Source organism: Epinephelus fuscoguttatus, linkage group LG5, assembly GCF_011397635.1.
Source record: "Epinephelus fuscoguttatus linkage group LG5, E.fuscoguttatus.final_Chr_v1".
NCBI classification, from domain to species: Eukaryota; Metazoa; Chordata; class Actinopteri; order Perciformes; family Serranidae; genus Epinephelus; species Epinephelus fuscoguttatus.
The window spans coordinates 21,080,145-21,107,440 of NC_064756.1; the positions used below are offsets into that span (position 1 = coordinate 21,080,145).

A 27,296-nucleotide genomic window follows, 5' to 3' on the forward strand; every position below is an offset into this window, starting at 1 on the left:
GTTAGTTTGTTTTTTCTACCTTCTCTAAACTTCAAACAGAGACCAAGGGATTCATTCATTAACTTCCTTTACTGAATTTCTGTTTCCTAATGAAGCCCTTAAGAAAATTTGCAAACACTGTTTTTTTTTTTTTTTTGTTCTGTGTTTTGCACCCAGACGTCTTGTTCTTGCAGGTTCTTGCTGTATTTTTAAGCAGTAATTTCTATTTATTCATCACATGCTTTGAAAACAATAAGACAAGAACATTTTTTATTTTAATCACTTTGAAAAAGTTGGGCTGAAATACACAGAAAATGTTACCTTCTGACTGTTTCATTCACTAATCACTTTCCTCTACTGCTGTTGATATTATTTTAGTATAAAACATAAAGATAAACACAATTATACTACAAGCTTGGTTGGTTTCAAAACTAATAAATGAACTAAAAGACTTTAACATTAATGGTATTGATGATTGCTTGGCCAGCTGCTCCCGCAACCCAGCCCGGGATAAACAGATGAAAATGGATGGATGATATTAATGGTTTAATACTGATTTCTATATACAGTAATTGTATGTGTGAAAGGTTCAGTATGTAGGATTTAGGGTGATATACTGGCAGAAATAGTGTATAATAAGTATCTTTCCTTTAGTGTATAATCACCTGGAAACACATTCACAGACTTATACTGTGCAATTAGTCTCGCATCTATTATTATACAATTATACTCTGTCATATATTTTTACATATATATACATATATATGCTTATATCACTTGCTTCTGACTCTTGAGCGGCTGTAACGTGTGAATTATCCCAGTTAGCAGCCCTCCTGTGACAAGCTGTTTAAAAAAACACATATTTTTTAAAATGTCAAACAGCTTTATTCAGTGTTTTACTGGTTTAAATCACAGGGTCTGTTTGTTTTGAGAGGAAGAGACCTCTGTGGATAATTTGGCTCCCAGTAAAAACCTCCTGAAGGTCTGGATCTTAAGTTATCAGGGATTAAAGGTGAGTGCACATTAACGGGTGCTGGGCTAGCAGCCCATCTCTGACAAGCTGAACATCATCAGAGAAACACTGAAACTGCTTTATTCAGGGTTTTAATCACCTGGTTTTGGAGAGGAAGAGATGTCTGTGGCTAATTTGGCTTCTGGTAAAAACCTCCTGAACAAAGAACACTGATAGAATTCTAACCAGGAGTTCATGCTTGGTCTGTTTTAAGAGACAGTAAATTCCACTATATGTAAGAGATAATACTCTAAGATTGTTTTTACTGGACTCCAAGAGCAGGAATTCAATCTAATAGCTGCTGAAGTTCTTCTTGTTACTCTCAGTTGCCGTTTTTATGAGTGACACTTGTGGACAAATGGGCGAAGGAGCCTTGAGAGGCATTACTGGGGAGTGAGATAATACTCATAAAATTTGGTCTCATAAACGAGCGCCTATTTATGAATAGGTGACACTCATCATGTTTATGCAGGTCATTTACGACATTTTATTTGCTGAATCTGACATCCAAAACTCAGATAAGCCAATCTCATAAAATAAGCATGAGTGTTATGCTGACAATACAAAATGTTCAAGCACCAGGGCCAAATTTTCTGTCTAGAGTGGTTGGCTCAAATGTAGAAAAGCAGTTAAGCCAGTATGAGACAAATTATTTTCATTTAAAGTTTCTTAAAAAACAAACCTGCAATAGTCTTCAGTCATTGGCGTGTAAACAGTAGCTGTGTGATTTGAGGCTATTTTGAAGTCATTCAAATATGCAGAGCGAGGTACGTTAAATGTTGAGCTGCAGATAATGTTTAGATGAGAACAGTGGACGATTTAAGGGGGGATGCAGTGAAGGTAAGCCGCTCTTTTGCTTTGCATTTCCTCTGAAGCAAATTTAACAAGGAGGATGCCATTATAAATGTAATAAGGAAGGTGGCAAACGGTGCTAATGAGCTGTCTGGAAAACAACAACTGCCTACAGCTACACCTGCAATTACAACAGTTAACTGGATAAATGTCATCCCTGTATATTTCCGAGGCATTTTTGTGACTAAGTGACTTCTGTGTTTTAGTGGGTGAGTTTGAGATACAGCCGAGTAATGCCTCGGAAGACCCTGTTTGGATTTGGGTGAGGAAATAGATAAAAAGGGTTCATCCATAATTCCTACAAGGGTTACTTTAGTCCTCTGTGTGTGTGTGACATCATGTGTATGGACTTACTGGGGTGCCAGCGAAGGGTGCATGGTCACAGTTCTCTTGCCAGGAGCGGTTGAGGCTTAGCACAAAATCCTGGAAGAAGGGATGAGTGTTGTTGAAGACTGAAAAACCGACTATGTTGACTCGTTGGTCGACCACGTCGTCCAGTCGGAGTAAAGAGAATTCCTGCGGGGCAGAATGAGACAGAGGCAGGCAGAGATTAGTGAATGCAGCTGATTTAGATAGGAGCTGTCATATTCCACCATGATCTGCTGTAATCCACTTTAAATAACACCAAATTATACATCGAATCACTGTCAAGGTAAGAGGGTGTGTGTTAATCAAATATGTTTACATCCGATTTAATCCGCTTCACTTAGTTTTCATCAACTCCCATTATTCCGGCTGATTGACATAAGAAAGCTGCAGCAATTTGTTTATTCCTGCCATTTAGCTATGCATCGCTGCACAGAATCATGCATTTCGCACTGGCCATATGCTGCTCCTGACACGCAGGTCATTGTAGGAATACTGGATTGCAATGCTAAGGGGCTGAAATAAGAGAGAGGCGGACAGACAGAGCCTGAGACAGGACACTGAGACTGATAGATAATTGTGATAGTGAGACAGAAATGCATGGCATATTGAAATGCTCCAGGTTAGGAGGAGAAAAAAAAATACAGGTATTTGTTATTGCTCTAGGGACAAGCTGTTTTTTCTCTGCCTGGGGAACAGCAGACAGGGGACAGCCGGGGATAGAGATGAGGAAGAGTAGGAAGAGGAGGAGGGGCGGTGTGAGTGAGTGGGGATGGACGTTTCCTGAAGGTTAATAGAGGTGTCAGAACCTAGTACCCCCTCAGGTGGCAGCCTTCCCCTGGTAGCCTGTTTTTCCATCCAGCTTATGACAGCCGGACCAAGCCCGGTCTACCTGTCTGTCACCAAGGCCAGAGACGATGAAGATAACAGGGGTTGGAGGGGATGGTGAGGAAGAAAATAAAGAGGCGTGGTGTGGGAGGAAAGAGGTGTCAGGTGACAGTGGGGTGTTGTAAGACCAGTCGGCAGAGAGCATGGGGAGAACAAATGGGACAATGCATACATGCGAGTATGTCAGTTCCAATGGTAAACAGGTTGGAAAGACAAGTAGAAGAGAAGATAGAGGTGTATATCACCAAGATTGGTCGGAAAGCAATTATTTTTCAATTGAAAACAATGATCAAAGATGCCAACTGCTCGCTTCAGACCTCCTGCCATGCAGAAACCCGCCGTGTGTGGTACCAGCCTCAAGGATTAGGCCAAAATCTTATTTTTAAAAACAACCCAAAACACATTTTTCGCTCAGCCAAAGGGAAACCTTAACTGTCTCCTGCAGATATCAAAGCTTACAAAGTCTAAGGCATGGCTATGCTTCAACAGAAAAATGAAAAGGAGAAAAATGGCCTTTTTCATCAGTAAGAGGAAAATGGATGAGAGGGGATTAGGCAAATCAGATAATGGACGCTCAGACAAAAAGAGTGAATAGGTCAGTGAATTAAATAACTGATAAGCAGGTAGGTGGAAAAAGCTCTCAGACCAAGAGGAGCATGAGTCACTCCACTGTGAAGACACCAGTGGGTGACTGCGCTGATACAGACTCGGTGCAGAGCAGGAGGAAGCAGTGGATATTGACTTTGAGTGGGAGGCCTATTATCCCCAGACAGTGCCAACCTCTCAGAAATCTGGAAATCCCAAATGTTTAGCTTTGCTAGCGTACAGCGGGGCAGCTGTGCTGCATGTTAAAAACCAAAACACTGGTGAATTCTGCTAATATATTCCAGGAAGGTGTGGAGATCATCAAGATGAGCCACAAGGATATAACGAGAGAGGTGAGAGGGAGAGACAGGGGGAGTTAGTGGGTTGCAAAGATTCGTGTGAGATGCTGTATGTGAAGGATGCCTGGCCTGAGCAGCAGGACATCTTCAACAGGAATTACTTGTGTGGTCTATCTTCAATTGGTGTGCAGTTACAAACAACACAAACTAGCGACTATCTTGTGATGCGTTCGCAAGATGGCGCAATGCCCCCTTTCCTTCTTCCCCCTTACCTCAGTCGCCTTTGCTCTGACCACACCTATCTTCAAACTCTGCCTTCACTTTGATCTCAGCTACACACCTGTGATTGCAGTTTTGTGTTTGCATCTTGCATGGCTGTGGCGCTACTGCAGTGACAAAATCTAATAACATACAGACAGACGTACACACAAATAACTGGCAAAATACTCTGCGGTTGTTCCTGCTACAATTAGTGTCTCCAGGACCACATTTTGCCAAGATGACACGCACACAAACACACTCACAAAGTAAAACAATACCAGCCCTGTTGTCCTGGCTGGTAGAAAAATATGTTCGTGCTTTTGGACTTTGCATCTTCCAGACAAAAACCATCTTCTCCAATGAGAAACTCTCTTGATTCTCCTCCCGGTCCATTTAGAAACTATCTGCTGCCTTTTAAGTGGATGAGAGGAGCTGAACATCTGATTAGTCACCATTACCAGCCCAACTCCACCTGCTGATGTTTTCCTCCTAATAAAGGTGCAGTCACAATGGATTGCCCTGCCGATTCATCTTTAGTAGGAAGCAGTGCCTCCAGTCTTGAATTGGCCCCACCTCCTTCACTTTGTGCTGATTAAACTTTGAAATGTAAATCACAATGTTCAGCCAGTTTAAGAGAGATGGTAACTCTGACCTCTCATTCAACATGCTAGCCAGTGGTGTATAGTAGTTAGGATGGGCCCCAGTTTAGCTATCATGATGGGCCCTAGTGCCAGATTTTGCATTGAAACAGCTACTGTATATTTTATAGTATCATCACATGATCAAATACAGACTTGACGTTGGACAACATCAATGTACATATTACCAATCATCACTGCAAATCTGTATATGACAGAAATACCAAATAAAATGAGAAATGATTCGTGAGCCCATTCTATCCTCACTCACTCCCTTGGTCTCTTGAGGCAGTAACTCTCTCCCAACCTAGAAGGGGGAATCCACCAGTTTCTGGCAGAGACCCATGGCCTCAGAAGAGGAGAGAGCTGAGCTGGAAGGTGGAGCTTTCGATTTACTGGTCTATCTACATCTCAACCCTGACCTTTGGTCATAAGTTCTGGGTAGTGGCCGAAAGAATGAGAGTGTGGATACAAGCGGTAGAAATGAGTTTTCTATGTGGGGTGGTTGGGCTCAGCCTTAGAGATTGGGTAAGGAGCTTGGACATCTGAAGGAAGCTCGGAGTAGAGCCACTGCTCCTTTGCGTCGAAAGGGGTCAGTTGAGGTGGTTTGGGCATCTGATCAGGATGCCTCCTGGTCGCCTCCCATTAGAGGTGTTCCGGGCACGTTCCACTGGTAGGAGGCCCCGGGGCAGACCCAGAACACACTGGAGGGATTACATATCTCATCTGGCCTGGGAACACCTTGGGGTCCCCCAGAAGGAGCTGGAAAGCATTGTTGGGGAGAGGGATGTCTGGGGTGCTTTGCTTGACCTGCTGCCCCGCAACTCGGCCCCGGATAAGCGGATGAAAATGGATGGATGGATTATTCATTAAATGGATTTTTTAAATACTTAATTCATAGTTTATATCGTTTTTGTAAAATAAACATAGAATTTTGTCATAAATTGTTACTGTTTCACAAAAAAGAAAAAAAAGAAACATTGACAGAGATGGGTTTGCTGAGGGCATATATAGCAGATGATATCATTTGTAATCTAACGTGAGTTCGTCTTTGAACACAGGCATATTTCTGAGATGGCAAGTTGAATCACTTGGGGCCCATTCTCTGCTCTAGAGAGAGTGGGCCCTCCAACCCTATGGGCCCCAGTGCAACCGCACTGCCTGCACTGTCTATATTTACCCCTGATGCTAGCCATGCTTACAACCGTACCCATGCACGCTGTTTGTCTACGTATCATCTGCCTACGCTAGTAATTTCACCTGTCGAAATGTGGTCTAACTTGTTTGTTATTCATCCTGCACAAATAGTACTTTCTGATTGGACTGCACTGCACCAGGATTGCATATGTGCCTGAGCCTGTGGCTTGGATTCCTCTTGCACCCAGTTCCACAAAAACACAGCCCAAAGATTGATTTTAAACCACAAAACAAACAAAAAGACAGCTGACAGAAATGTTTGAGACTATAAAGAGAGTGCAAAGAGAATAGTTTTAATTCATCACTTCTGATGTGAGGCAGAAACATAGCTGTAAAACACATCTGAACAGCATATGTATATCCTGATTAAAAGATGAGACATTGTAATCTGAGGGGCTTCTAGCTGCTCTTGAACTTCATGAGACAATTCTGTTAATGACTAGAATAATAGTCTGATGGTCTTGTTAGAGGAGAGGCCGTCTGTTCTTGGTAATTATTCTACTGAATTTTAAAAACACAATTCTGTGAAACTGATAGCCTGGCTCCCTCGATTTTAAGCTTCTGAGTAAAGACAAAATAAATAAGTAAAAGTCTGAAAAAAAAGAGTGCAGAGAGAGGAATTAAATGTTGCTCAGCAAAGCTTGAGGAACACTTCATACACATCTTAATTTTAAGAACATATGTGATCATATAAGAAGAATATTCTAGTTTGACAGTTTCCTTTATATTAATTTATTCTTCTTCATAAACTCAAAGGTTAAGGCCATCATAATTTTGATACTCGTGCATGACATAAAACACATTGGCTTTTTTCTCATCTTGTATCTTTAGTTATCCCTTGTGGGGCCTCATAAGCCTTTTGGGACTGGCCATATAATTACTGGCTAAGTGTACTTTAATAGATCATTAGAGGCAGAGCTCTGCAAACGAGCCTATCATTAAGCATGCCCCTCAAGGGTGCCTGTATGTACGCATGTGCACGTGCACGCCAGCACACGCACAGACTCTAACTGCAGAGTGCGTGTGCACACCCACACGCAGGAAAATGAAATCCCTATAATTGAGCAACACACGCACATACTCACTTAAGACCAAGGTCACCAAAATATCCTTAGGCTATGTCTGAAGAAAACTAATGTGCTGCATTCGTACGCTCTCAGGGCACAGACAGTGACACACACGCACATTCAAATTCAAACACACACATACGGTCGGACACAAACACAGACTAAATCCCTCCACATGAGCAATTATGCGCTCTTGCATACTAAATAGGTGGTGTGAAATGGACGGTTCTCAGTGGAGGACAGTTGGTTTCTCGCAGTGGGGGAATGAAGAGGCAGAGTTGGAGGGCAGGAGAGAGCAGCGGAGTAACCAACTGTCCAACCAACTGGGGTGAAAAGGGTGGAGGAGCAGAATGATGATGAGGAGGATGGAGAGACAGAGGGCGAGAGAGCTAAAAGTTGAATCAATGGAGAGAGAAGAAGGTGAGAGATTAGTTGGCACAACTGAGAGCTTAAAAAGCAGTGGGGGAGAAGGAAAGAGCGACAGAGCGAAGATGAGACGGGGCAGGAGGGTGGGAGAGCGCGAGGGAGTGACAGCCTGGCCGAGGGCCCCCGACACCGGCTGTCACCTGGAGATCAATCAGCAGCCGGGATGTGGGCCAACCAACCAAAAACTGTTGCTTCACCTCCACAATTCTTGCCCTTCTCCCCCCGAAAACCTCATAATCTGGAAGTCTCTGTCTCATCTATTCTTTATATCTGTCTCCTTTGTTATTCTCTCAATGTCTCTTTTATCATTTTATATAGATTTTTATATCCTCTCAGTGATTTCTCTTACGCCTCACATAACAGACCATTCACGCATGCACACATATACCCTCACTGGCAGAAATGCCCGAATGTGTGACCACTTGGTGTTTGTTATGATGTAGTCAGCTTGAGCAGTGAATAATGAGGTCCCAGGAGGACTGATGCTGCAGATAGTGGGAGACCCTGTCATGAACCATACCCCACTACCCCCTACACATTCCTTACCCATCCACACACATGCACAGACATATTTCTTTGCAGTAGTGTAAGCCTCTTCAAATCCACCATCCTAAACAGGATATCCAAAATGAAGCAAAAACCTCTTTAGATCAACAAGCCTCTTTCAGCTCTCCTCTTTGTGCACTGATCTCATCTCCCTAAATAGGATAGAAATGCTGAGATTATAGCGATTCTCTAGGCTCCAAGGACATCCACTGAATGGGGCTGCATCTCTGCTGCAAGCATGGTACGACATCCCGTAACTGAAACACTGATACCTCAACCAGAGATGTGCAGTCGATAGACGAGCCTTTCAAATGCAAGTTAGAGGGTATATGGAGTTTTGTAATATGCATGCATGCTGTGCAGGGAATGCTGCCTCACACTGTCACTTTTTTCATATTGTGAATATGAAAACTTTCAGTATTTCAATGAGTTTGAGTCATCTGAACAGTTTGTCTGTGTGAAGAACTTTGGTACTGTGGCATTAAAATTAATGGAGTTCGCTGAAGTTGAGAACTACCAGTCAATGGTGGTGCAGATGAACACTGTAATAATGTCAAATGAGTCAGAACAATGAATTGAAGTTGCAATGACTCATGGGAATAGTTTTTCATACAAATTAAAGGGGGATTAAGGACAGTTACACAAGTAATTGTTTTGTGTTTTTGTGCTGGACAAAAGTCTGTTGTTTTTGGATTTTCACTTCTAGCTCTGTGTTTGGTTTCTACCAACTCCTGGGCGATGTATCTCCTGCAAGTAGCTACAGAGTACTTGCAAGGTTGTATGCTGCATGCTCTGCAGCAGAGATCAGACAAGAGGCAGCCACACTGGTCCTCGCACGACAGGCACAGACAAGTGAATCCAACCTCCTCCACAAGATCATTCTGGAGACACCACAGTGTCCAGGTGCCCCTTAGCAACACTTAGCGACTGCTGCGTACAACACCATCTGATACCTCCAAGGCTGCCTGGATTAAGGCAAGATGGAGGGACCAGTTGAAGCCAGCAGAACCATCAAGGCTCCACCACTATGTTGAAGACCCAACAGATATTCCTGGCCAGCACCTGCCCCGAAAGCAATGGACAACCCTCAACCGCCTGAGGACAGGCGTACGATGCTTCAGGGCAGCAATGCAAAAATGGGGTCTCAGGGACAGGGCCCACTGCAAATGTCGGGATCCACTACAAACTGTGGAACACATTATAACTAGCTGCCACAAACACTGGTCTCTGAATGGCAATCATGGTCTAATTGAACTGGACCATGAAACACTAGACTGGCTTGCCTTAACAGAGCTGAAGATCTAAGGACATACACCAGAAGAAGAAGGGATTTCTCTAACTTTTAAGGCCATTACACACTGGGGGCCTTTCTTTCCTGCAAATAATTTGCACCTCAATATATGTTTTTAAACTGTAGTTTTAGTCATGAGTGCTTTTTCACAGAAGGTGCTTTAGCTGTCGTGCTTTTGTCACAATAAGTGCAGGCTCTTGTTCAGCAGCTAGCAGCTGTTAATGTTAGCACACAGTGCACCCACAGCAGTGAGCAGTAACTGCCAGCTGACCAAGGAGCAGATTTAGGCTGAAAGACTGAAAGGTACGTTAGTGACAACTATTTTGCTTACGTTTATATGATTGTGGCATTTAACAGAGTTGTTTATTCATGTATTTATTAGACTGAAATAGCTAAGAGAGCTTGTTGAATGTAGCAAAGTTGCCGCTCGCACACAAGCGGTAAACAAAATGACACTGATGCTATTCACTCTCATGTTAGAAATGTAGATTATATCAGTGGTTCCAAACTGGTTCAGCTATGGGGTCCAGATTTCTCCTTAGTCATTAGCTCGAGGGCCACACAGTTTACCACATTTAGCATCATACTTGCGTTTGACCGTGTTGTCGAGCTAGTTTGCTGTCTCTGTCAAGTAGCTGTCCGTTAGTCACTCACTCTACAGCAGGAAACTGCACTTCAACATAAAACCCCTGTGCCTTAAATTCACTGTACTTAAAAAGAAAGTGTGTTTTTAACAAATTTAACACATTTGGGAGTCACTTGTGGTCCATTCATAATGGACCCGCCACCCACTTTTGGATTGCAACCCACCATCTGGGAACCACTGGTTTATATGCAGTATGGGAGGGGTTATGTTAAGTGTGATTTCAGGCCTGCATGAAAAATTCTGGACACAGAATCAGTGGAAAACAATTTAACGTCTTAACTCCACACTTCAGTACTACACAGTTCCCTGTCTTCTCCAGTGTTGCCAACAGGTATTTACTAGAATGTATAATGTGTTCAGAAAGAAATCACTGACTTTGTTTTCCCTAGACTGTAAGCTGCTACATGTCTCACTATGTTCACCATCTAGTTGCTGCCTTTACCATTGTGCTGTGCGGTGCCAGGCAGATAGCATAAAGTGGCTCTACCAGAGGATTTGCTGCCACTGGAGAAGAGGCTGATGATAGCTTTGAGACTAAAGCAAACAATTAAGTTGAGGGCAATAAAAGGAAAAAATGAGCTGACAGATGCTAAAAAGCTTTGTAGGTTTGAGGGCAACGGCTGAGACGGTTGATAATTCTTTGTGGGTCTGTCACCAAGAATGACCTCTTTCACATTACACAGTCATTATGTAGTCATCTGATTAGGGCAGCTTTAAAGAGACATAGTCATGTGGCATTTCCTTTGGTTGCTGTATCCTAAAATGGTAAAGACATTATCTTCTGTTCTGTAAAATGTGCCCCAGATAAAGACAGAGCTGTCAGTGGTGATAATCATAATTGACAATTTGAAAAAAAAATAAAATAAAAAACTCCTTATCTAGCATGGCAGCCCCGTGAAAGAAGAGACAGGCTCCGGTAGCCTATGATTGAGTAACATTTCTGTAAATTGCATATTGATTTTCCTAATGATAAAGTGCTAATTAATGACGTCCCTCCTGTTATAGTGGGGGAAGGGTATAACCGGGTAAAACCTCTAGGCCTCAGCCTGGGCTTCACTCTGTAATGAAATCCATTTCTAGTGGCACACTGATTATTCTCTAATAGCTGGAATGTTCATGCAGTGTTTTTGGCAATAAGTCATTTCATGCTTGTATCAATTGCCACGTAAATTCAGGCTGAGCTCTAAAGCCTCCTGCAGCCTCTTAATTACGATGTTCTCAGAGAGCGTGGGTTGGGAGGAGAGGAGAGGGGGAGGAGAGAGGGAGCATAACCAAATGTCATGCCTACAGACTTGTTATGAACCTGGGATGTAATGGGAAAAATTGGATAAATGATTTACTGAGTTTTGCGTTCATGAAATGCAACACAATAGTCTCCTGCAGCTGGACATGAGAGCTGTGATTGCAGCTCCTCCACCGGCTGCTCTCTGGATACGTCAGTGCACCGCACATGCATGGACTGTATCCAAGTGATCCCTCATGCGCACGTCACTAACCTGTCACTTATATCAGTCCAAGTGGCCGGCCAGATGCGTTCACTCCAAGATGACCATGAATATATCTTAGCACAGCATGCTGGAGTTGATACATTAGCTTTGTTTGAAAGCATTTAATAGCCGCATACATCAAAACAATCTGGCAGCATTCCTGCGGAGTGGTGGAAACAAATGACCAATTTATTCCATTATTCATAGAATTACGTCTGACCTGCAACAGTAACAGCCTATTTGTGAGGCAGAGACCTTATGCCCAGAATAATTCTGAGGCTGGTGGAGGCCAAAAACACCATGAATATTGCAGACACTAGCATATGTTTGGAATCTGAAACAGTCTATCTTTTCCAGTAAACTATTCATTCAAATCCCAGTAGAATTTTATGGAGGAACATAACAGCTGAAAGTGCAAAAAGCAAATGAAATCTAGGAAAAAAAAATAACCTACCAAGTCAAAAAATGTCTTATTTATGAATGCTTCTTTTAATTGAAAAGCTTCACATCCAAAGTGCAGATTGTTTTGTTGGGACACTGACAACGGTTCCTGGACCTCAAAGGCTGCAGAGTCGGCGGTGGGGCGGAGGAGTGGGTGGCTGAAATAACTGAGACAGAAAAAAACCCCACAGAGGGAGAGGCAGCAGATAATGGAGATGAGACTCCATCTAAACTCTGCTCATCTTGGTGAAGCCCTGAGTGTTTCACATCGATCACCTGAGTATTTCTCATCAAGACTGAGCGACCCCTCAGCTTTGAGACCAGATGTTCACTGTATGATAGAGAGGCCAAGGCAGGAAAATAACACACTATATACAGGAAATGCCTGGGATGTCTCAAACTGATATCACTGTATAAAATGACCTATAGAAACTTTACAGCCACTAACCAGAGATCTCAGGCATTCAGAAGATGAATGGTTTTCATAGGCAGACTGAAAATTAGGGGGTTTCTCAGAAGTTTCAAGAACATAAGTGCTCGCCATCCACTAATATTACAGCAGGGATTTTTCTATGGTGTTCCTTAAGGTCCTTTTTATGAATTCTAAAGTAGCAAAAAATGCTTAAATTCAGGACTGAAACTGTGTAACAAATGGTATCTGCCACTTTATTAGGTAAAAATGTTCAACTACTCATTAACACAAATGGCTAATCAGCCAATCAGGTGGCAGCAACTCAGTGCATTTAGGCATGTAGACATGGTCAAGACGACCTGCTGAAGTTCAAACTGAGCATCAGAATGGGGAAGAAAGGTGATTTAAGTGACTTTGAACTTGGCATGGTTGTTGGTGCCAGACAGGCTGGTCTGAGTATTTCAGAAACTGCTGATCTACTGGGATTTTCACACATAACCATATCTAGGGTTTACAGATGGTCTGAAATAGAGAAAATATCCAGTGAGAAAATGCCTTGTTGATGCCAGGGGTCAGAGGAGAATGGCCAGACTGGTTCAAGATGATAGACAGGCAACAGTAACTCAAATAACCACTCATTACAACCAAGGTCTGCAGAAGACCATCTCTGAACCAACAACACGTCCAACCTTGAAGCAGATGGGCTTCAGCAGCAGAAGACCACACCAGGTGCCACTCCTGTCTGCTAACAACAGGAAACTGAGGCTACAGTTCACACAGGCTCACCAAAACTGGACAATAGAAGATTGGAAAAACGTTGCCTGGTCTGATGAGTCTGGATTTCTGCTGCCACATTCAGATGGTAGGGTCAGAATTTGGTGTAAACAACATGAAAGCATGGATCCATCCTGCCTTGTATCAACGGTTCAGGCTGGTGGTGGTGGTGGTGGTGTAATGGTGTGGGGGTATTTTCTTGGCACACTTTGGGCCCCTTAGTACCAACTGAGCATGGTTTAAACACCACAGCCTACCTGAGTATTGTTGCTGACCGTGTCCATCCCTTTATGACCACAGTGTACCCATCTTCTGATGGCTACTTCCAGCAGGATAATGCACCATGTCACAAAGCTCAAATCATCTCAAACTGGTTTCTTGAACATGACAATGAGTTCACTGTACTCCAATGGCCTCCACAGTCACCAGGTCTCAATCCAATAGAGCACCTTTGGGATGTGGTGGAACAGGAGATTCTCATCATGGATGTGCAGCTGACAAATCTGCAGCAACTGTGTGATGCTATCATGTCAGTATGGACCAAAATCTCTGAGGGTCAGCACTTATGTATGGCTTCTAACAGTCATGTTGACATTTGGTTCAAGTAGTATGCTATAATTTAATACCTCACATTTACTTTTATTTTTGAGGTGGTCTGAGAGACATGCAGTTGGAAAGCAGCTCACAGGACTCCAAGCTCCCTGATCAAAACAAACTCCAACCACATTTAATCTTGACTAGCAAAGGGGATTGAGCTTTGCTGGCTCAGCTCTGGTGAATTGATGGTGACAGCAGCTCACTGTGGTCTTTTGTCCCAGAAAGATGGAGATCCTGCTGCCTCATCCAGCTTTTGCTCTGAATAAACATTTTGTTTCTGTTTTCTACTCGGTCATATTTAATGGAGAATATCTTCCTGCTCCTGTCCTCAGTGGCCAGCGATGGGAATGCCTTAAAGTGCCGTTTAGAAATGCTTTTGATTTACTTGGTTTATTGTGTCAGGGGGCCTTCCTCTTTATCTTCATTTGCCCTATTTTGTTTTGGAAGGAATGCAAGTGTGAGTGTTGTCCTATAAATTCTTTGTTCTGCTCTCGGCCCAGTCACAGATGTAGCCAATTCTGCAACCAATTTAATTGGATCAGCAGGGTGTTCTGCATCGGGATGAGAAGGAAAGCTGTTAAGCATACAGTATGCACAGGCATTATAAACGGCTCAAAAAGTGAAATGAAAGCCATCTGGTGTAGAAAATCATACTCATACTGTGACAGCAATACAGATAAAGTAAGATTCTTAAATCATCTGCAGAACACTGCCTCAGGAAGAAGAACTTCACATTAGAAGTGTCGCCTATAGGTGCATCTTCATTAACATAATGCAAAGTTAATTGAGGTCTTCATGTCAGAATATTCCTAATGATCTAATTAAAGTATAATGACCTAATAACAGACCTCACCTGCCTGTGTGGCAGAACATCAGAGAGAAACTACATAACAACTTGTTGCCCTCACTAATCCTGATTGGACACGATGAGCTCTGCTATCAGCTCAGCTCGTTCGTGTATTGAACCTCCTGTCAGGATTTCATTGTTTGGTCGAGTGATAATCAGAATACAATAACAGTTACGCGCTTCATCAAAATGAAACCTCCATCAGGCCGATTAAAACAGGAAAAAGAGGGACATGATATCTGCTCCAAATGACTTCCTAGCAGGTGCTAAATGTGTGGTAATACAAAAGCACAGAGATTTATAAGCACATGAAGACACACACTTGAATTAAGCACACTTTGATGGTTACTTAAAGAGGCGTTACATCAGGGTAAGTGGGGTCAGCAACCAAATGCCACCACAAATGGCTTCCTGATGTTGATTTACAATATTAAAAAGTAAAGAAAAATGCTCATATTTCATTGAAATATGTGGTTTTACAAAAAAAGTCAATTAGAAATTAGCAGGCTCATTAGTGTTAAGAGTACATTGCACATAATGGAGCATCTGCTTCCTTGCAAACCACAAAGATGCTGGGATTTTAGTAATTTAGCAATACTGAGATAGTCCCACTTAAAGCTGCAGTTGTTCATTTGTGCAAAAATGACTTCGTGTAATATTTGCTGAAACTGTTCTGATAGAAATACATGAGAAAGATGAACTGTAAAAAATAAAAGTCCCTCGTCCCCTTCTACTGCCTCTACTGGCATCTGCTAGAATCAGACTGCAGCACGGTCAGCAACAACCAGTCAGAGCCGAGGAGTCCCCAAAAGCCTTTGCACACTATGTCCGAAATTTTTGTCTGTCATCAAAATTTTCAAAACAGGTTCGCTTTTCTTCGTTTTCCGCATCCGTCAGAAGCCTTTAGAGTAAGAAAGAAAATGTGTTGATAGGACACAGCCATGACAAGATAGAGGAATGGGGCGCACAAAATAATTTCATAACCCAGATAGATAATTTTCAACAGGTCAGATAGTGATATTCAGGTGGATGATGATGATGATGATAAAGAGGAGGATGTGGACCACACGCAGAACGTGGAGACAGAGAGGGAGGACAGCTCCGCCCCTTCATGCAGCTGTGGTGCCAAATGCAAGACACAGGCCAGATAGGTAACTCCAGTGGAGAGAGGCAAAGAAGGAAATTTGTCTTTTTATTTTGTCTCGTATTGCGAATTTCACAACAAATAGAACAATAAAACGCATCAGAGTCAGGTCTCTGTGTAAGTATGTTTTTAAATGACGGATTAAAAAAACGCTTTAGCAATAAATGGACAAGGTGCACAAAAGTCGCTCTGTGAACTGTGGTCAAACTGCCAAACTAAGCCGCAGTGATCAAATATGAATCAAGATTCAGTTACTGCATTGCTTATTTCTTATCTTAAATGTTTCCAGAAGCATATTTTAGTGTACTGTTTAGCTGTAAAATGAGAAAGCTGGACTGGCTGGTGGGTAGTGCTTGATAGTCCCATTTAATTGTATCCAACATGGCATCCAGGTCAAATTTTGTTTCTCGATACATTTGAGGTGAGAAACAGGCAATGCAGTAACAGTATCTTGATTCACATTTTATCAGCGCTGCCTAGTTTGACAGTTCGACCGCAGCTCAGGAGCAGCGATGACATGATTGACAGCTGTGTTACAGACTCCTCAGTTCTGACTGTTTCTGTTCACGTGCAGTAAGGCCATTAGTGATGCTACACGGCAATAGAGTAGGCAGAGGAGTATGATTTTTACAGATTATCTGCCTCATTTAGTGCTGTGTCAATGTAGCGACAGTTTCAGCAAATATGACAAAAGCGCTCTTACTAAAGCGTGCATGTAAGGTTTTTGATAAATTTCACATGAAATGATGTGAAAAGCAAAAGTGATTGTTGACTTGCAGTGACTGCGTTGGCAAATTTCCAATTTATTGTTTTTATTATTATTGTATTATTGGCAGGTTGAAGATCTAGGAGAAGAAAAAAAAAAGGGCAGCAACGGGAAGAGGAAGAAGAAAGAAGTGTAAATAAGGCTGGTAAGCAGTGAGCAGGTGAGGAAAGGAAAGAGGAGAAATGGAAGGGGTGAAGTAAAGGAATGACAGCAGCCAGGTGGAAACTGTGGGATGATGTTGGGAAGAAAGTTATAGAGCATAGAAAGGAAGTCAGGTATGAAGGCAGTAAGCAATTTCAACTTTCCAGAGAAGACCCTACAGTAAGCTGTGACTCAAGCTCTGGGATTTGGAAGATAATAGGCTGTAATACAATTGTCAACACTGAGTCATCCAGACATGGGGCTCAGAGGCAGAGCTCGTGGTAATAGGGCTGACACAGAGTAATCAATACGCCAGAGCTCCTCACACATACAAAGGTCTGAGTCTGAGAGGTGGAACACTACACTAAATTGTTTACCTTCATTTACACAAACATCCAGCCGCCGTCTGGCTAATCTGTAAAGATAAAAAGAGACTGGGGAACTTCAAGTCTTATAATTTTATGGTAAACAAGCCTTCTCGGAGTGTGTTTTAATATCGTTGGAAAGTTATGTTTGGGGTGATAAGGCATGGAGGCCTGACTCACATAATAAACATCCAGGTCGTTGGTAGTCTCTCACACAGACTCCACCATCTCTTCTATCTGTAAGCAGTCAAAACTGCTCGACATTAAAATGTACTTTCCTTCTTTGTGGGCTGTCTTTGGTTTCCATTAATGTCGGTGCTCATTAAAAATCAGAATGCTCTCTAACACAGCTCCCTTTATGAATCCCAATCAATTTATAATGTTTTTAACATGAACAGACCTCACGTCCCAACCTGTTAACCCTCAAAATGAGACATAAATGATTTATGAATGCCCTACGTGAACACCGATATGCATGCCAATGCATTTGTCGTTCCTCTCTTTTTGTGTGAGAAAATGGCAAAGTCAGAGCGTGAGACTTAAAAAAGACATTTCACTTATTGTGAGGTGGGTGACCAAAATATTCTGTGTGTGCCTTTATTAAAGAATTCAGATAACCACTTATTAAACATTCACACTAATTTGCTTTGAGAGGAAACTAAGAACAGATTTGTTTTTGTATGACCTGCAATATCAGACAGCATGTTCCATCAGGTGAAGTCTGTGTTACTGGTCCCCTACAAAAACAGCAATTATGCATCACAGTGTCAAGACCTTACATGAGCTTTTTTTGCTCAATGCTTGTGACTCCACAATTAGAGAGATGATGTTTTAATAAAGCAGGTTGTCTTCAATATAAGGCAATAAATAAATGATTAAGACATGACTGGGACTCAGATTATTAATCGTCTGTGCAATCTGATACGGAGCATAATGAACTGATTGAAAATTGCCAATGGAGCGTTTTTCTCAGCCTTCCTATCACAGAAGTATGCATTCTCCCATCAGAATAGTTTTCAAGCTCTTTTCACACATGGAAACTGCAGCAATACTGACTAATCACATAAAAGACAGATAAACAGATATAACTTCTGGTACTGTATGGTGCCAATATGGAAAACTGTGTGAAAACTGCAATTTAAGCTGCATGTGTTGGATGTAAGCGGAGAAAGTCTGACTCATGCATGGATAGTAAGTTCCCAGAAGGGATCTAATAAATGTAACTGCTGTTATGACATGTTGGTTCACCAGTAAGTGATGACTCAGCCCAGTCGCCAGAAGCAAATGGTGACAATGTACTTTTCTGCAAAGCACCAATATGTTACATTTGTATTGTTTCATATGTATCATACAAGCTGAAAACTTTGAGGCTGAAAAATGAAGCCAATGCAGAAGCGCCAAAAACTGTAGCTCCTCATACTCAGAGGTTCACACTGGTGGGTCAGGGTCCAAAAGTGGGTCACAGACCCATTCTGAATGAACTGAAAGTGACTTGCAAGTCTGTAAAGTTAGTAAAAAAACACACTCCAGTTTGTACAGTGAATTTCCAGCACAGAGCTTTTACTTTGAAGTGTAGTTTTCTGCTGTAGTGAGTGACTAATTGACAATTACTTGACAGAGACAGCAAACTAGCTCAAGGACATGGCCAAATGCAAGTATTACACTGAATGTATTAAACTGTGTGGACCTTGAACTAATGACTTAAGATAAATCTGGACCCCGTGGCTGAACCAGTTGGGAACCACTGCTCTAATGATCACTTGAGGCTGGCTCCAGAAGCCAGTCACTCTGCATAGACACACGTTAGAATGCTCAACTTCACAGCAGAAACATGTTTACAGTCTGGTACAGTGTTGGTCTCTACAGCTAATTTCAATATTTATAACAACTGCACGGAGGGTGAATTTTGATTAAGGTTGAAAGTTACACATAATTAAGAGCATGGTCGTTTTGCTGCCTGCTGATAGTGTCCTCAGGTTCTTAAGTTATATCCACCCCTCACTCCAATTCAGCCCAGCCATATACAGTCCCTTCTGGCTACAAAAAACAAGATGGCAACAGTCATAATGCCAAACATGAGGCTTCAAAACATCAGTTCACAAACCAATGGGTGATGTCACAGTAGCTATGTCCATTATTTTATACAGTCTATGGTACTGCATCAACGTTTCTAAAGTGACACTGTCTAATTACATGTACACCAGCTGCAGCGTTGCCAGGTGTACGATAATTATTGTATTTGCACGATAATTTGGCCCTCTGTACGATGTACGATCAATAATCCCAAAAAAGGCCAAATGTACGATAATTTGACCATTTCATGAATGTGTGGTTGTAATCAGTATGCCAGAGTTTTTGTGTGAGCCCTGAAGGCATCTGTTCCCATATGACATGTTTCCAGCCAATTGCACTTTGCTTAGCGTGAGATACGGGTGACGTTTGTCTCTGAACAATGAGCACGATTGGCTGAATGGTCAGCTGTACCCGCCCCACGAGGTGCTAGGACCCGTCAGGAAGTCGAGCGAGAATGAGATTCAAAACAGAAGAAGAAGAAGAGGAAAAACAGAAGCAAGGAAAATGGAAAAAAAAGTAAACCAAAAAGTAAACACTAGAGTGACTATATTTGCCTATAGCACATCAGTAGTTATATTTTGGTTATGATGGATGTACGATAATTTCCCTCAAAATACGATAATTTTGAGTCTCTGGTACGATAATCCTACTTTTCCCACCTGGCAACGCTGACCAGCTGACTTTGTCATCTATAGCGGGATTTATACCTATTTGTCAGCTCTATGCAGAGCCTACGCTGTAGCCTACGCACATGGCTTCAGCTGTTGTGAGCATTTATACTTGTGCAATGGTGTGTCTGCTGCAGTTACACCTCCAAAACACTAGTCAGTGGTGGGGTATCTGTGAAGTACTGTAAAGTTTAGTTGATTCAAAACACACATGGCTTAAGAGTGACAATTCAAACACAAGTACAGAAACTGGCTTCACTATAACTCGCAGCATTCACAGACAAAGCACTTGTCTTTTGCTGGACACATTTTTCCCACAAACACAACATGCTAATGTTTTTAGCACAGGCCTATGGCATTTTACATTGTATACATTAGCCTAGCGGCTAGCGGACTTTTCCTCTTCTCATATGAAGCCAGGGAAAACAGCATAATTTAACAAAGGTAACGTCACAAAATTCTGCATCATTACAGCTCGCAAGGTTCACCAACAAAACAACTGTCTTATACTAAACACATTTTCCAAACAAATATAACATGCTAACACTATAAGCATAAGTCTATGGCATTTTATATTGTATAAATTAGCTTAGCGACAAACAGATTTCCTCTGCTCATATGAATCCAGGATAAATCATACACAAGACTTAAAATGCTATCTTGTGGAGGCTTTATTGTCTTCACAATTTATTGTTTCTTATCTGTGAAATTAAAGTAAATAAAAGCTTTGTTTCCACTGAGGGAAATGGTTTCCGCTTACAAAAATAGACAGGACGTCTGTGTCACCGTGACATGTAGTAACATCTCTGGGGAAATGCACGTCAGGCTAAGTATAAATCCCGCATTAAGGTGGAGGGGATGGTGGATGGCGTGACACCTAAGCAAGATGGCTGCCAAGCTACAGACCACTGTTTGAGACCAACTTACAACAAAACCGGTTGTTTGTCAGTGAGATATTGGCAGCATTTCCAGCTGTGACTGTTGCATCAAGACAGGGAATTTTAAGCCAAAATATTATCTTTCTCAAACTATAACCAAGTGGTTTTGGAATGTGAAGAAATGTAAAGTTTCAACATATTCAAAACATAATAATGTACAAATGTTACATATCCATGGTTTGCAGAAAGGTACAATGCCAACATTTATTTTGGATGACTTTAAGGAAATGGACCTTGTGGATGAGCTATTTTTAATGTTCAAATCCAGAGGTGCTTTATAAATTGATTTCAAACTTTTTAGTGGAAGCACAGGGTGAGCAGCGGAGTCTTGCCCCTGAGACAAAAATGAATGTTTCAGCCAGCAAAGGATACACACCTTATCCACTTATTAATCCCTTATCAAAACCTTCAAACTGCAGACTGGACTGGCGTTGACCTCTTGTGTCAAGTATAAATCCCAATTTGTGATAATAGTATAGCCAGACTTTCCTTCAACCTGCTGAAGATCAACTTGATCTTGAAAATACTTTGAAATGGCTAAAATGAGAACGAAAATTTAGTGTAGAGTGGGAATGCATCAATTTACAGCCTCAAAAGAACGTGTCCTTCTGCCTGGGGACAAGCTGTGTTTATGGCAACAAGTATTTACACTGCTCTCTACAGCACCAATGCAATAAATGTAACTCTCAGGGAAGTAAGTTGGCATCTTTGCATTACAAATGAGCAGAGAGCCGACATTATTTGGTGAAACACACTTGTTGTGACATAATAATGACATAGTTTATATTCTGGCTGGATGCAGCTCTCTGTTGTCACCGTCCACGTAGCCTATTACCTTTTCTATTACTCAGTTGATTGATTCTCAAACTCTGTGTCTAAACAGGGAAATATGAACTTTACATAAGCCGTGGAGGGGAATTAATTAAATCCCAATCATTTTCACAGTCACAGTGGCTGCCCTCTAAAGCAGTTTGACTGACAAGACTTTTTTTTTTTTTTTTGGATTTATAAATCTTCTGTACCACAGTGCACATCGGAGATGGAGGGCGAGGTTGATTTTAAGTGTTTTTTTTTTGTTTTTTTTTAAGGGATGTTCCCTCCATTCATTCACATTCACAGATATGGGACAAGAAACTTTACCAGAACAATAAACTTGTGAAATTGAATTCTGTATCACCTAGACAATATTGTTATCAAGGCCAGACACACCCAGAGAGAAATACAGAGAGAGAGAGACACTGAGGGGGAAAGACGGAGAGGAAGAGTAGGGATGCAGGTTTTGGCATCAAGGAAAGAGGTAGCAGTAAAGAAGGGGAGGAATTATAAGGACAAGGGCAGACAGCAGCTACTATCTGTCCTTTACGAGAACAGAGTAACAGAGGGTGAAGCAACCCCCTCAGAATTAGCCAAAGAAAAAAAACGATTTGGAATAAGAGACAGAGAAAATTTGAGAATTATGTTTGTGCAGGTCGGGGAGGCAGCAGGCATACATTTCATCTGTTCTTCAGTGGCACATTCAATTATAAAGCATTTTATTATTTGATAGTGTTGGGAGGAATAATTAGAAACATGGAGCATGTCGAGCCCCGAACCCCAACTGGCCAAGAACAAATGGTGGAGAGCATGGCAGGGTCTGGGAAAGAATAGGGATTAACCAGTGAATAACAGCATCAGCTATGCTTCAGAAGTAAAACCTAACTCCCCTCATCACTCTTTTTTATACAAACCTGCCAATCAGATCCAACTAATATGAAACGAGGAAAAGAAAGATGAGTTTAAGGCCGGCCAGCTGGAGCCCTTCTGTGTAAAGCTTGCATGTTCTCCCCGTGTCAGTGTGGGTTCTCTTCCCAAAATCCAAAGACATGCAAGTTGGGTTAACTGGTGACTCTCAGGAGGTGGTCTGAGTATGGTTCGCTTCAAATCAGCGGTGCGGTTCACTTAAGCTATGCCTTGTGAACACAAAGCGCTCAAGGTTCGCTTTGCTCTTTGCCATTGTGTTTAGCCCTCTAGATCACATGCTGTTGCACTGGGACATTTGAAAAAACAGACGAAACCACATCGGCCTGTAACGCTTGCAACGACGCAGGACAAGGAGTAGTTTGGTCCATGGAAGATACTGCATGTCCCCAGATACATCAAACAGCAACAGTCTCCAGCAAATGCTAAGGTTTTCCTCCAAATTTAAGTTCATTAGAGAGCAAGGGGCCTCATAACCACACTGCAGTGCCACATCAAAGTACAAACAAAACTATGTCAATATAAACCATATATAGTGTGAACAGAAAGAGAACCGAGTCCTTTTTTAAATGAACTGACAGTGTGAACACAAAATGTCCCTTTTCCCTTGGTCCACTTTTTGGTCCACTTATTGAGGACTGAGTTTGGTTTCCTTTAAAAGAACTATATGTGAAAACACCCTAAATTGCCCATAGGTGTGAATGTGAGTGGTTGTGAATGGTTGTCTGTCTCTATAGCCCTTTTAGATAGGAACTGAGCAAATTTGCAGGAAAGCCCAATCAGTCTTATTTCAGTATTGGCATATTAAAAACAAAATCGGGGAGTGCGGCAAAATGCCGCCTGCCTACTTTTGTTTATGCAGAATGCGCCTTTTTCGGAGCAATGGGGGGGCGTGAGCAAGTAACAAAATGTGTAGCTCAGTGTGTGACGTAAACAGTGACGTGGGGGGGAAGCCGCGGCTGGTCGGTCCTTCGACGATTCTCTCATAAGTTGACCGTCCTTCACCGTCCCCGTCATCTGACGGTTAATGGCCTCTTCGTTTGCGAGGGCAAGGAGGGCGCGCAATTCCTTGTCTCCCCAGTTGCTCATCTTTACAGTGTCGGTCAGATTTGTGTTTCCCTCTTGCTACTAGCTGCTCGCTAATTCCTGCTATCAGCTGTTTCCTGTTTATCCACCGCCAGTGGGTCGCACATGCGGCGTCATCAACAGCTCCTCCCACAAGTCTCCAACAGCCCCTCCCATGGCGGAAGGCCGCCTCGTTCTGTTTAAACCAAAAAGGTTCTGCCAATATGACTACCGTACGAGGCGGAAAATTGGGCACCTCGGATCAACTCGCCAATCCGGCTCTGTGTGTATAAACACTCGCAGCTGGCCACAAAACGGCCCAACATTCATGAAAAATCAGTGTAAAGGGGGCTTATGTGTCAGCCCTATGATAGTCTGGTGATCGGATCGGATAATGAATGAATGAAATGAATGAGTTTAAGGCCTTGTCTACATGTGTGCAGATATTTTTGTAAACAATTATTTTCCTCTAAATACTGGCCTCTTGTCCACATGCAAACGGAGTTGTAGGTCACTAAACAGAGATGTTTTAAAATGCCTTCTAACGTGCAGAACAGGTTACTGCTTATGTGTGTGGACATGTAAAAATAAGCGTTTAGGGAACAATGACATCATCTCATTAATATGTGCATTCCCATTGTTGCTTTGTGTAACAAGTAGGGATGCATGATAATATTGGCACATCATCAATATATACATTGATTTTAAAATGAACTTTCACAATTGGCCAACATGCTTTTTCTCAATTTACACAATGAATGAATATTACATACATTGAAAAGTATTGTATTCCATGACTCCATCTGTTGGTGGGCCGTCATGATAAGAGCATACATGTACAATATGATGCTAATTCCATTCCAGAGGAGACTTGATGATCACTAAAATTAGGTGGAGAAAAAAGTGTATATATCGATATCAGTCATCGATCAAATGAATTTTTACACATCAGTTTATCTGATATCAGTGAAATATCCAATATTGTGCACCCCTAGTAATGAGGATACACTATAAACAACAACAGTGGTGGACTACCAGTCTGCTAACATTTTGTTAGCACTGCTTGGTCTAAAGACTTTCACTTAAATTTGTATTGCTGCATCACTTCACTGACAAATGAAGGCATCTGCTGCACCCATTGTTTTTGTTCCAACTCAGCGTCCATGGTTTATAGTCCACTAAAAATGACAGTTTTAGATCAGGCATGGTCGAACCAGCAGATGGTGGGACACTTTCCAGATTGTTGTTGAAGAGGAGTGGAAGGAAAACTTGAGCATGTCCAGAGCAATGAGAGCTCCTTTTTTCTTGTAACTAACAGGAATAAACAGTGACGTGGTCTCCAGTGGGGTTTTAAAAAAGGTAACCCTAGCCTGTACACGTCACTACCTTTGTGACGAGGAGAGGCTTCTGGAGGCAGCTCACATCAACAAGTGTTCAGGGTTGCTTTTGCATTCTTGTGTTGATGGAGATATTTTTGTAAAACCAAGGTCGTGTGGACAGAATTATCTTTTTTAAATGGAGGGGAAAAATATCTGTTTTCAAAACTTTCTGTATATGTGTAGACAAGGTGCGAATGAATATCTATTGTTAGTGTGTGTTTGCATGAAGGTTTGTACTGTGTTGAAATGTGAATAGAGTGTGCAGCCTGTTTCTGTTTCACCGTCTCTGGTTTATGACACCAGAAGACAAAAAACACACAGCTTATATCCGGGAAGCAGACAGACAGGCAGGTAGATAAGCAGGCCAAGATGTTACAACTGTATGTGTGAGTGGGAGGGACGTTAGGGATGTTGCATGGGTGAGCATGTACATGAGTTTATTTATTTGAGTTTTATCATTCAATATGTGTGTGTGTGCGTGCGTGTCTGTGTGTGTGTGTGACAGTCAGGAAGTGCTGGCAGCTCTTCAGGCACGGATGCATGACAATGACTGCAGTGACAAGAGGGATCACGGGTGTGTGGAGAGGAAATGGAACATGAAGAACAAAACAAACAGACGGAGGGGTGTGTGTGTGTGTGTGTGTGTGTGTGTGGGGGGGGGGGGGGGGGTTGAACTGATGGCCCCCACTTTGCAGAGAGGGATAATATGTCAGCCGGCACCGTGTGTCAAACCGTGTTTTGAGACTGTTTTTGTGTGGATGGGAGTGTGTGTGAAAGCGAGAGAAAGAGAGAGCCTGCACGCTTTCATCAAGACTCAAAATGACATCATAAAGTGAAAGTGTGCCATGCGAGGTGCTGCTAGGCCTGATCCCGTGCTCACCTAACCTTCAAATGACATTAGGCGTCCCGTCAACATATGATGAGTCACTGCCAACCTGATGTGATTTATTCAATCCTGCCGAGTAGCTTGGATCGCGGGACACAAATCACTTAGATGGAAGCCATGGAGCGGGGACTGAGTGCAGACGTGTGTGTGCGCCTACGTGAGTGTGTGTGTGTGTGTGTGTGTGTGTGTGTGTGTGTGTGTGCTCTGTTTGTTTTGATTGTTTGTGTGTATGCATCCATCAGATGGGTGTATGTGTGTCCCTCTCATGTGAGTGTAACATTAAGTTAAGGCTGAGGGAGCTGCTTGATGTCGGCTACTTTACAGAGAGAAGCTGTAAAAGCCCCGTGGAGCTGTTCGGTTTCCGTGCTCTTCCGTCAAGCATGTTTTTGTTTTAATCTCTCTGTTCACTGTGACCCAAGGGCCAAGATTTCTATTAGATCTTGCAATTAAAGCCCAGGATATTAACGGCTGGTATTAAATGGACTTAATGGGGAGAGAGGAAAATAAACTGGCGCTGAGAGCTTTCTCACATGGAATAAAAGAAACAATGTTTGATACAATCTGAGTGATGCCTGTGTGCTCCTCTTCCTCCCCATCATCTGCCTGTTTAATTCTGATCAGCACCACCAGCTAAAGGGAATACTTGTGTCTAGATTAAGCATTACATTACCCAGGACCAGTGCCTCGGAAATCACAGAGCAGAATTAATGTAGCGAGAAACACATAGCAGGTTTCAGAGACCGTTACGAGACGCAACTATCTGAATCATATGTCTTTAATGAAAGGACAGGCAAACAACAACAACAAACATCTCTGTTCACTGCAGGCAGCACCCACTGAAGATCATTATCTCTAATGACGGTCAATGAATTGCCATTCTTACATATCCATCTTCTCCACAGAGACCTTACTAATAATAGTAATGAACTGACTGTTGCCATATTTAAGAAACAAACACAAACAAACAATATAAATTAACAGGAGCATGCAAACAACCCGCATAGCTATGAAATACTTTAATTGTATAATACACAGTTTGAAACATGAATGCAATAATTCCGGTTATGGTGGGAGAAAAGGAGCATCTCTGCCTCCTCTTCCTCGCCTAACATCTCACTCCAGATTAATAACATCAACACATAACAGAATAAACAAAACACAAACAAAATGAAGACTGAAAGCAGTCAAATCTATAAGTGGGCTTGACAAAAACCCTGACTCGAGATGGGTAGCTGCATGCGGACGTTGATGAGCGTCTTGAGATGATTCAGGGGAAACAGATTAGGCAGGGGAGCAGTCTGGCAGATCGTTAGTCAGGGATGTCAGGACCAGAGATAAATGAAGTGTCAGCAGAGGAGGGAGACAGAAGAAAGGAATGGTTGGAGGAAATACGGGGAGACAAGGGAAGGAAGCAGGCAGAAAGGGTGAGGGAGGAAAGGACAGGAAGGATGAAACATATAGCGTAGGATAATTAAATATTTATAATCCCTGAAAAAGCATTGCAACAAATTGCCATGGTGTTG

General features: G+C 42.2%; 1 protein-coding gene across 3 annotated transcripts in view; it reads right to left on the reverse strand.

Annotated features, from left to right (window-relative positions):
• Positions 1–27,296, reverse strand: part of grik4 (glutamate receptor, ionotropic, kainate 4) — a 421,740-nt gene that overhangs the window by 76,227 nt on the left and 318,217 nt on the right. For all 3 annotated transcript variants that reach the window (XM_049576055.1, XM_049576053.1, XM_049576054.1), the window contains one exon: positions 2,198–2,359. In XM_049576055.1, the coding sequence (XP_049432012.1) occupies positions 2,198–2,359 (162 nt within the window). The remainder of the gene's footprint in view (positions 1–2,197; positions 2,360–27,296) is intronic.